General features: G+C 39.8%; 1 protein-coding gene across 5 annotated transcripts in view; it reads right to left on the bottom strand.

Annotated features, from left to right (window-relative positions):
• Nucleotides 1–12303, bottom strand: part of Adgrl3 (adhesion G protein-coupled receptor L3) — a 648664-nt gene that overhangs the window by 131519 nt on the left and 504842 nt on the right. For all 5 annotated transcript variants that reach the window (XM_048363857.1, XM_048363853.1, XM_048363854.1 and 2 more), the window contains 2 exons: nt 5478–5780; nt 3444–3547 (listed from right to left, as the gene is read on the bottom strand). In XM_048363857.1, the coding sequence (XP_048219814.1) occupies nt 3444–3547; nt 5478–5780 (407 nt within the window). The remainder of the gene's footprint in view (nt 1–3443; nt 3548–5477; nt 5781–12303) is intronic.

Here is a 12303-nt window from a genome sequence, read left to right as displayed (position 1 = left end):
GTTCGATTCCCCAGCACCACATATACAGAAAACGGCCAGAAGCGGCGCTGTGGCTCAAGTGGCAGAGTGGTAGCCTTGAGCGGGAAGAAGCCAGGGACAGTGCTCAGGCCCTGAGTCCAAGGCCCAGGACTGGCAAAAAAAAAAAAAAAAAAATGATCTTTTCCATTTTACAGATAAGTTAACTAGTTAACTGAGACACTATATCCATCTGTCCATTATGACTCAGCTATCAAGAACCTCAGGCCAATTCACTGTCTTTTATAATCCCCAGGAATTCCTTCTAGGTCCAGTAAAGCCACAAAAAAGTTGGGATGGCCTAAATGCTAAGGGTGAAACCCATAATATGCATAGTGAAACCAAATCCTCCATTAGCTAGCATTAAAAAGTTGGGAATTTGGGGAGGCGCTCGGGTCATAAGGACTCTGTCTTTGTGAATGGATTTAGTGACCTAGGTCCTTGGTCCCTTCCGTTCAGTGAGGATGCACTAAGAAGGTGCTGCATTTTTATTTTTTAATAGAAATCTCCTAATGGAAACACTGAATTTGCTGGCATCTTGATCTAGGAATTTCCAGATACTAGGAATAGGCAACCAACTTGTTTATTAGCTACCTAGTCTACGAATATCTGTTACAGAAATCCAAACAGACACCTTGCAGAGGACATCCACTCCCAGCCCCGGAAGAGGGAGAAAATAACCATGATCAATCCTTAAAGACATTCATTTAGCTTAGCTTTTTCTATCATGTTAAAAAGGAAAGAATAGGTCAGAACAGAGATGTCGGCATGAGAAGGAAAGGAGGGAGGGAGAAGAGAAGAAGAAAAGTTGAAGTGATTGGAGAGAAATGTGTGAGGAAGGTGAGCCAAGATAAAAAAGTGGAGTAAGCTTGAGGATTGGGATGGATATGTTTCATATCCTAGCAAGGACCATGTTCACCTCTCCACTCTCCACTCCCAGTCCTGCTTCCTGTGTTTGATCACTCCTTTGATCTGGGCAGGCTGGGACTAGGAACAGCTGGCTGTGGTTCCTGTTCTGTTCCCTGTAGTTTGTCCATGCTGTATCAATCCCAGTGTAAACAAGCCCTCCTGTCTGTGGTTGGAATACCAGTGCAGATGCAAGAGATGCCTTGGGAGGAGGGAGAAAGAAATGGACAAAGAACTCTGAATCTACATATGGAGTCTCTTCCCTTGACTTCCTCATTGGGAATGTTTACAAGTGTAGGAGTTTTGTAGCAATGAATTCAGCTCACGACTACCACTGGTACTAAATTAGTCATAAGTATTCGGAGGTGTAAGTGATACAACCATGTACAAAAATGGACAAAGCCACGGATGACTAACAGGTTAGATGAGCATTGGAAGACAAGGGATTCATAATTTATTCCAGGTTCCATATTCAGCAAAAACACCCATAACACCAGATATATGAAGGACCATAGTTCCCCCCCACCACCACTTAAAAGCTGATTTGGATAGCACGAAGCTTCTTGACCACATTCTGAAGTTTCGTTTTGGTTTTTTTAAAAAAATATATAAATTTAAAGCATTGTAACAGATTCCCATGGACTAAATTCTTCAATTTTAATGTATTATATTCTAACATGATTTCATAGCTTCATCAGAACTAAGTAGAAATGGTGTAGGAGAACAGCATGTGTTTATTGCAAAACAAATAGACAAACAAAAAACATCCTTCCATAAATCAAATGTGCAACAGCTGTCTGATCTTGGAAAGGAATTATCTCTTTTGTCCTAAGATTAGCAGGGCTGCAGAGCAAAGAAAGGAATTAACTATCATAATCAGTTCAAGCCACCCAGTAATTTCTGCAATGAAATAGTCCAGCCATATTCAGAAATTATCATGAAAACACTCAGCTTTTTAGGTGAATTATTATTGAATTTATATTAACCCCTAGGCTAAGTATCTAGGGAGTATTTTTTTAAGTTGCTAATGTAAAAAGATATGCTACTGATCTCTTAATCTGATCACATTCGGCAAGAGTTATTTGCCCTGGGGTCTGAGCTACGTGGTAATAAAATCAAGGGACATAAAAACTGTGGCAGGAACAGTACTGAAATTGGAGAAGCATCATTATGAATAGCAACAAGTATGGAAATGCATATGTAAGAGGGTAACTAGAGTCACTATAACACTATTTTTCCATGATTTAGAGTAAATAGATAGTTATGGCTCATCTGCTGGGTAGATATTTATGGATTATTATCCAGTATATTATTGAGGATCAGCCTGGTTAAAAACAAATAGAGGGAAGAGCAAATGGCACAAGCAGGCTTTTAGGAAGGCCATCATTTGTAATATTTCTCAGGAAAAACTCTTTCAAAAATTCCTCAGCATAGCTAATGTGCCATAGAAGGACTCTCCATTCTAGGAGTGCATAAATCCACATAAATTGCTATAATAAGGATTCATCCCACAGCCCTTTTGGCATAAATGCACATCTGGTCTCTGTTTGTAATGAAATCAATTCAAAGCCCCACAGTGCATTAATAATAAAAATGTTCAACATATTGCAACCAAATAAGCCCTGCAAATTCGAGTCGGCAAGATTCTGTCACACATGTGTGTATTTTAGCACTGATAAATGATTATGTTACAGAATATTTTTTTCAAATGACTTAAGATTTGAAAGGTAAATTTTTTATTATTATAATTATTATATTTCCACAGGAAAAATCCATATGTATGTATACTAGGCATTTTGTTTGCTTGATTTATAAAGCCTTGTGGACTTTTATATCCCTAGTTCACAAAAGCAAAGAAATTTTATTAATAATACAGTTATTGTAAGCTGTACGAGCCAAGCTTAGAGGAAGCTCATGGATTTGCATTTTTAAAACAACTGAATTCTACAGCCCAGACAGAGAAGTCATTGGGACTCCATCTCAACAGAGAAACAGATGGGTGGGATGCCATGTGTCTGCCATCCCAGTTATAACAGAAAACATAAACTATGCAGATCATATCTGGGTTGCACGCCTGAAGAACGATGCAAGATTTTATCACAAAAATAACCAGATCAAAAAGAGGCCTGCAGCATGCTTCTTCAGCAACTGAGCGCCTGCCTAGCACCCAGCACAAGGTTCTAAGTTCAAGCCCCAGTACTGTCAAAACACAGAAAACAACATAACAAAAACAGACAACCTGAATTCTAGAATAGAACCTAGCATGTTAGAGGTTATCTTTAAATCCAAAATGAAAATGAGGGGAAAAAAAAAAGTCCTACATTCATCCCTAACAAGGTAACAAACAGTACAAGAAATGTATCCAGTGCCTAACGTATGAAACTGTAACCTCTCTGTACATCAGTTTGATAATAAAAAATTGAAAAAAAAGAAAATCTTGGTTTTTGTTTTCAGCAGTTATAATCAACCACCACAAAGGATGTAGCTTTAACAAAGCCTTCCCTGCTGTTGTCCAGATTTACCTTCTGTGTTATGTGATTGACCCAAGGAGAAGAACAGTTGCTGAGGTCTGGTCCCTGTGGATCCCAGATTCCATCTGGAGCAAGGCAGAGGTACGTCGACACACCTATAATATTGAAAGAAATATGTCTGTTTCAAACAGTCCATTCTTCTTAGCATGATCTCATGTCTTTATTGTGCTTAAAGAAAAATGACAGCAAACATGAGATATAACTTAGTTGAGATAATGTCTATTAAATGTCAGACGCAGTGCCTTGCAAGCAGCTGGCATGCAACAAATGCTAACAAAACCACTGGATATATTAAAGCACTGTCCGGCAACTGTAAGGGCATGAGGAGAACCTTTAAGAAGAGGAGCGGAGTGAGTATGTTCAGGTTTCACGAGGACAACTCTGGCAGCTGAATGGAGGATGAATTTGAAGGTAGGATGTGGGGGTTGGGAAAAAGCAATGGCTATCATTCAAGGGAAAAGAGGAGAAAAGAAAGGAAAAGAAATTTTAAAAAGAGAGGACCAAACCAAGGCAGAGTAAATGGGAAGAGGAGTAGACAAAGAGGACCATAACCTTTCAGACCTGTGATGGTTTCAGAGGGTTTGCTTTAAAACCTGTCCCCAATTTTCACAGGACAATAATGACATATATCGGTAGTGCGAAGTGCTTTCAAATAAAGTGTTTCCCTAATCTTCAAAAGAAATCTCTCAAGTAGGGAAGCTGTTATTACTTCTCTTAGAGATGAAGGAACTGAGGCTCTGAGTAAAGACACAAGACAGCATGAACAGTCTCTGATTCCAACACCAGAGAAAACTTTAGAAATTACCTTTGTTCTCCTTTTCAAAAATGGAAGTAAAATGCTGAAGATTTTAAAATTCTTTTCTAAAGATAAATACACACAGTCATGGAAATCAATATATGCTTTGATTCTCTTCCTACTCTAATATATCATAGAATTTGGAATGATATGTCCATATTAGAACGTTTATATTAATAGCTTCTTTGTTATAAAAAGAATACATCAAAATGTGCAGAGACACAATCCCTGAGAATGCTAGACCAGTAACATCTAGCATGCATTTATTTAACTTACACATGTTAGGGAATAAAGCAATTGCTTCTACAATGTGCCAAATATTATTTTAAGAAGATCAATGTAAATGGCAATGATAAAATGGGAATATTTCTATCTTAAAATGGTAAATAATGATGTGATTGCAATTTGGGAATGTACATTTTGTATCAGTAGTAGGACAGGTGAAAGGATCTCTAGTTTTTAACTTCCCTGCACAGCGGGCTTGTGCACATTGGGTCTTTGATACCCTTGAGAGTCTTGCAGCATTACGACATTACAGTGACTGGTAGAGATGTCTGGATTTTCTATTTGAAAAAAATGTTAGAAGGTGATTCAATGATCATCGTCTCACTAAGATATACTCTACTAAATTTTCAACAACCAATATTGAACATGGACCACTGCTGGAATGTTGCAGATAGAGCTGACCAGCAGGAGGAAGAGGAGAGAGGAAGAGGAGGAGGAAGGGGGGAGGAGGAAGAAGAGAAGGAGCAGGAGGAGGTGAGGAGAGGAGGAGGAGGAGGGGGAGGAAGAGGGGGAGGAGGAAGAAGAGAAGGAGCAGGAGGAAGAAGGAGGAAGGAGGAAGGAGGGAGGAGGGAGGAGGGAGGAGGAGGAGGAGGAGGAGGAGGAGGAGGAGGAGGAGGAGGAGGAGGAGGAGGAGGAGGAGGAGGAGTAGTCCAGGCATCTAGTTTCACTGTAATTTGACTCCAAGACTTGGAACTGCCTGAAAAGTAAGGATCTCCAAGGAATTTCTGCCAAATTTTCACCTGTCACTTCTGCAGGTTGCGTTTTCGAACTCTGAAAATACATCACTGTCACTGTAATTTAGCTGAGTTCAGATTATGATAACAAATTAGGCAGTTAATCAGAATCCAAAAGAATAGGAGAGAATTCTAGAAAAGGAAGTCAAAGTCTAAACCACCACCATAACAACAAAGTCACTTTCAACTTCGTGAATTGGCCAGGCGTACCTATTGTTCCTGCTGGGCACGGCTGCTTTGCTATTTGTCCTTGACGCGTCTTAAACCACAGGATTTCCCGGGCTTCCACAGCCTCACAGCTGTCTTCCTGTGCTGGGATTTGGGAGGGTGCTGAGGGCATGTGTGTAGTGACCTCATCAAGAATCTCCACAGCTGGAGATGGGGTGCTTGTGCTCCGGTTTCTCCTTCCTGGCACGGAGGGGGTGGTGCTTCGTCCTGCACTCCAGGTTGTGGTCCGAAGTGTAGTACTGGTGGTTGTACTTCCCATGCCAAGAGGGCCTGTGGTAGACATTCCTGAAAGGGAATTAGAGAGAAAACACCTATGTTGATTGTTCACAGTAGGACTGCAAGATGACCCTGTGGTGCAGAACCCATTTCATGACAGTTAAAAGAATTTTCAGTCTCTGAAAATCCTTGACCTCATTTCCACAAAAGAACAAACAAAGAAACAAAAAATAAGGTATCAGACTGGCACTTGAGTACCCAAACAGCCATTTGACCACTGCCAAACATAGACTGGGTTCTCAACTCTAATCACAGAAAACAAAATTATAGCACAACGCAGCTCTTCAGTAAGCTTCTTAGTACTCTCAGCCTTCTTGACAATTAGAGGATTAAAACCTTAAGCTCTCTACTTAGAATGTTCAAACTTGGCATAGGAAAAAAAGAGAATTGTATACAATTATATACAAATCTTTGTCTACACTAGACAATATCCTTTTTTAAATCTGAAAGAAAAAGGGAACTGGGAAGAGGAAAAGAAAAACAAAAACAAAATAAAACAAACCAACAAACAACAACCCAAGCAAACAAAACCAAGACACCAAAGCACCCACAAGCTAAATAAATAAATATACAAAGCAACTTTGCATTTTATTCCCTTATTGCATATTAGTGTGACTTGGTGATCTACCATAACTCTTTACAACCAATCCACCTTAACACGGCTTTAAAACATGATATTTATTGGTTTAAAGTACAAGTAGTTCCCAAGACATTATGCTCCTAAATTACTTTTTTTAAGTTCCAATCGAGGGTGGCTAGACCTCTTGATAAGATGTAAAATGTTAAGAACCTATAATGTATCCAATAAGACTCCTTCTGATATTAAGGGAACAATCATTTCAGAGAATTCTCTTTCTGGGAAAATAAATTTGTGTTTTTATCATAGGACTTCAAGACCACAACAATCCTCCACAAATAGGTATACCATTCTAATTGTAAGAGCCCAAACAAGTGTTAGGGTTTAAGCCTGCAATCCTATCTACTCAGGAGGCTGAGATTTGAAGGATCAAGTTTCAAAGTCAACCCTAGGCAAAAATCTATGAAATTCCATCTCCAATTATCCAGCAAAAAGTAGGACTACTAGTGTGGCTCGAGTGGCCGACCAAAAAAAAAAAAAAAAAGTAAAACAACTACTGCCCTATAACCAGTAAGTTGTAGGAGCATTGGCTCTACCCTGAGGCACTGTCACTTGCATTAAGAAGGGGGTGGGGGGACTGGGGATATGGCCTAGTGGCAAGAGTGCCTGCCTCGGATACATGAGGCCCTGGGTTCGATTCCCCAGCACCACATATACAGAAAACGGCCAGAAGTGGCGCTGTGGCTCAAGTGGCAGAGTGCTAGCCTTGAGCAAAAGGAAGCCAGGGACAGTGCTCAGGCCCTGAGTCCAAGGCCCAGGACTGGCCAAAAAAAAAAAGAAAAGAAAAGAAAAAGAAGGGGTAGGGGGGCCTTTGATGAGCCCAGCTGTCTACTTAGAGGAGGTTAAGTATCCATCTATAAAAGGACACATTTTCACAAAAAAATGTTGCTGACTTAGAAAGAGTCCCAAGGTTATCACAGTGTTTTCCATAGTTATAAAACTTTTAAATTTAGCAGAGACACATCAGGGGCAGAGGGTATTTTACTGTTACTGGAAGTTATGTCATCTGGTTATATCCTTAAGAGCCTTTTGGTTTTCCTCCCTCCTTTCTCAACTATCCTCTCTTTGTTTCTTTTCCATGAGAAACAAAGAAAGGGAAAGGTGGAAGGGAAGGTGGCTCTATGTACGGTGTTCATAACAACATCTACTCCAAGTACATACAAGAAGACCAGTATCTTTCTTTCCTTTCTTCTTTGTGTACTGTATACTCAAAGTTGGCAATTTTTGTTGCAATATTTTATTTGAAATCCATCTATTTTTCCCTCTCTTATCACCACTGTCTACATTGAATTCATCATCGTTAGTGAATAAATCCAGCAAACTTCTTTTTTTTTTTTCTCTCTCTCTCTCTGATAGAAACACTATCAGGGGAAAAGTTCAGCAATTTAAAAAGAAAAAACAAATTACTGACCCTAGGCACATAATACAATTCAAACACAAAATTCAAAAATCGATTGTAGAATATTAAATGCAATTGCTATTTCAAGTTCTAAACGATTGGGGCTGGAGGTTGAGATCAGTGGCACTAGGCTTCACTCACATACGCAAGGCTTGGGGGTCTCACCCTCAACTCCTACAGGAAAACAAGACAAAAGTTGTTATTAATAAATTAGGCATGGGGATTTGGGCTTGTAATCCCTTCTACTCGGGAGATGGAGGTAAGATGATCACAAGTTTATGGCCAGGTTGGGCAAAGTTAGGAAGTGTATACCTCAACAATAAAGCAAAACTACAAAAGAGTTAGAGGGATGCATTGTGTTGAATCCTCAACCTCACTAAAAGCTATAAGCAATAAACATATGATTCTTTATATACATCCCGTAAGAATATGTTAATGAAATATTTCAAAAACATTACAAAAGATCAGAATACTTAATAAATTGAAAACAAACCACTTGACACCTTTCACTGTGTTCTATAAAAAAGAAATAAGACACAGCAATGACAACACTGCTGAGGTGCAAAACCATTTTCTACAACTGTTATTCAGGTGATGGAAAAGTTCTTTTTAATCTCTCAACACTTACGAGGGTAATAAGGCAACAGTTAAAAATCTTAACATCAAGGGTTTACTCACTCAAAATTTTCATTTTACTAATACCAGCTCCCATTGAAAGTTGTGAGGTGACCATTTTGAGTAACTTTAAATTTTCTGATAGGCACTACAATCTTTTTATTGATAGCCAGGTACAGTTCATGTTTCCAATAAAGCATTATGACTTCCCTGCCTTTCTTAATTCAATCAGGGAACGGCAGAGACTTACAGCAATTACCTCTTATTAGCTAAAGAATCTCATGCCCAAATCAATGTGCTCTGAAAAAAAAAAAAAAAAACACCCAAAATCTCTGAAGTAGGAGCAAAATTGCTTCTAAAGCAGAGGCTGTTTTTTCATTGTCTTTCTTCTCTCCTTGAGAGTTATGTAAGTATTGAAGAATGCTTTCAAAATGAATGTGCTTTCTTCTGCTGGTTATTATCATTAGTATGTACCTAAGCTGAGGGAAGATTTCTTCAGTAATCATTTTCATTGTAAAGCTGCATGGTTCTGCATATGACAAACAGGTTCTCCAAAGTTGCTACCCAAGGCAAATTGCAGACTGCCACACTTTTGCTTGCTGAGACTCTAGACTTTCCAATAGATTGTCTTTTAGCATCACACACACACACACACACACACACACACACCCTTGTGTCTTTGGCCCCCAGTGCTCTCCTGACCTGCGGGAGAGATGGGGAAGCTCCCCCCCCCCCCACCAGGGCGGGCCAAGAAAGGAGAAGGGTCTAAGGACCGACCCCACCCAGCATCCCCTTGCCGGAGGACAATCAGAGGAGTCCAGGAGAGTCTTGCCCACATCTCCCTTTATTGAAATAAGCTCCGCTCTTAAATAGGTCAGAGAGTGGCAGGAAGGGGAGGGGTGTAAGCATACCTATCTAGGGACTGTGAAGGGAGGCCTGAGCTGTCTGTCAAGGGTGGAGGGCCGATGGACCAATCCAAAGAGGCGGCCTAATTCTACGTCACAGCCCACAGGACCGCCTCAGGGTTCACCACCAGGCACCATCTTGGCCACACGTGGTCCCAAGGCTAGGAGGCGGGGCCAGCTGGAACCGCCTTTCCAGGTTCCCTGTAATAGCCACACGTGACCCCAGGGCTGGGAAACAGGCAGGGCCAGCTAATTGCCTCTTTCTGATGTGACATGCCCAGGCATGTCCTCCACACACGTATATATCACTGTGATCTAACAAAATGGTCCAGATTTCAGATTTTTGGAGAGTATAATAACACTGCAAAATATATTTAGCATTAGAAATAATAATAGAAAATTACACTGTCATTAATACTAAAATCACACTATCCATACCAATTCTTTGCCTTTTTGCCAAACGTACTCCTGAGGTGTAACCTACAATGTTACTCTTCACATGAAAATACTTAGGTGCTTTGTGTCCGCCCTCCAAACAAAAACAGAAGACATCTGCTTTAATTCCAAAGCCCTTGGTAAATGTTTCTCTCTCTATGAAGCTTCTCTCCCTCTTTGCAGTGCTTCCTTTCCTTTTCTCTGTGTAGTTTATTTATTTATTTTTATTCATTCATTCATTTTTGCTGTGTATTTTAAACCACACAAAATCACCAGTAGTTTCTCAACTGCACTCTCTTCCTTCTACCACAGGGCCTCTGTAAAGTGTACCTGCCCTATTTGTACCCATTTATCCTTCCTTTGGGGTTGAGCTTGAAAGCTTCAAAGGAATCTTTTCATATTTACTAAGCCTAGGCTATACAGAAGTATGCGTTTTATTAGGACTATTTATTTTAGTCTTCTGTCTGATGAAGAGTGACTTAGGTTGTGAAGTCAGACAGATGAACACCATAGACAGATAAAGGAAGTGCTAGAGGTTAGACTATCATCGAAGATGGAAAGGATAAATGGAGCAAATAGCTAGTGAGATAGCTGGCATTACCGGGAGTGAACAGGCTGGAAGATTCCTCACATAAATGCATCTGTGGTATCATTTTATGATATCACCACCTGACAAACCCAACAGGAAATAATCAGGGAAATTACAAAGTCTTCTTTCCTCCAGTGCAACTATCTTTTCAGAATGGCATGTCACTATCTCACCACAATCATGCTACACAGAATATGCGCTTATGGAGAAATGACAGTGGTAAGAGACATTTTCTCCAACCCTATTTGTTTTGACCTGCATCGGAGGGATTGAGTTTAATCCAGGCATGCTAATTTTGAAGATCAGTAGAGAATATCCCCTGGAGCTGTGGCACCAAAAGATGTCCACAAGCAGGGGTTATTTGACTCTTTTTTGCTGTTAAGCAGAGTAAGTCAATTTAAAAAGCCATCTCTGGGGGCTGGGAATATGGCCTTGTGCTAGAGTGCTTGCCTTGTATACATGAAGCCCTGGGTTCGATTCCTCAGCACCCTATAGATAGAAAAAGCCAGAAAGGGCATGGTGGCTCAAGTGGTAGAGGGCTAGCCTTGAGCAAAAAGAAGCCAGGAACAGTTGTCAGACCCTGAGGTTCAAGCCCCAGGACTGGCAAAAACAACAACAATAACAACAAATAAACAAAAAAGCCATCTCTAGTCACTCAGCCTTCCTTTCCTAGGCAGTAGGCCTATTGGACCTACTCAATGCCAGCTTTGGGCACAGTGAGAGCAATGGATGAAAATGTACCTGTTCCCAAGAAAGAACTTGTCTTATTGTTAGACACTGGAATGAAGACTTACATTGCCTAAGAAGTCATTTATGGCTGAAGTGCCAGCTCATGTCACACACACTTCATCTTCCGGCAGAGGTGACATGATTCTTGTTCAAGAGATAAGGGTACACAATCTTACTTTATGACACAGCTTGCTCAACACATGAAGCCACACATGAAGTACACACTTTCTGTGCCTGTGTTTTAGGGAAAATGATTATCTCAAAGAAAATATGTCTATGTGACTACTTATATTTAATATTTTAACCAAGTTATACTATTTTCCTCATTATATTGTCTTTATTCTTTGGTCACTGTGCTTATAAAGATTAGAATTTTCATGAACAATGTGAATCAAAATTCCATACACATTGATTTCCCTGTTAGGTGCCCATAGCTCAGTCCTCTGCCCCCAGCTACACTGGTAGTTGAAATCAGAAGGATAGAACACTCTGAAGCATTTCCAAACATACATTCAAGATCCCTTCTCAACCAATGGCTGGGCACAGAGGTATACACCTGTCATCCTATTTGTGACTGCAATATTATTATAATAGATGACAGGAGGACCATTGACCCGGTACAAGCTGGGACAGAAAGTGAGACTTTATCTCAGACATTGAACATCAGGTGGCAGCTCTTTACATCTGTAATCTTAGTAATTTAGGAGGCTAAAATATGGTGGATTTTGGTTCAAGGCCAACCTGGGCAAAAAAGCTCTCTAGACTGCATATTTAAATAATCAACAAAAGCAAAGTTGGAAGCATGGTTCAAATGATAGAGTATAAGCCAAACAAGCCTCAACTTCAAATCCCAGTACCACCAAAGCAAAGGAAAAAAACCATAACTCCATTGCCCCCATCCAAAAATCCTTTTAATTCTGCTTTCCCTCAGTCTTCATTATTCAGACCTTACTTCCCTCATGTCTTATTTTACTCACTTTTTTCCTTCTACTTGTAGTGAAAAAAAAATACTATTGTGAATGTATAGTTAAGGTTTTTTAGCACTAAAAAAACCTGTTCAAATATCAGTTGTATAAGCACTTATAGCACTTTACATTTTACACAGCATTCTTTGTCTCTATTATTTCATTTAATTCTGACCCCAAAGTATAGAGTCATTATTTTTATGAATTTCAAGTTTTAATAATGACAAACCTTAGCCTAAAACTAATAGTGAATCATAA

This window comes from Perognathus longimembris, chromosome 16 (assembly GCF_023159225.1).
Source record: "Perognathus longimembris pacificus isolate PPM17 chromosome 16, ASM2315922v1, whole genome shotgun sequence".
Taxonomy (NCBI): Eukaryota; Metazoa; Chordata; class Mammalia; order Rodentia; family Heteromyidae; genus Perognathus; species Perognathus longimembris.
This window is presented reverse-complemented; position numbering and strand designations above follow the sequence as displayed.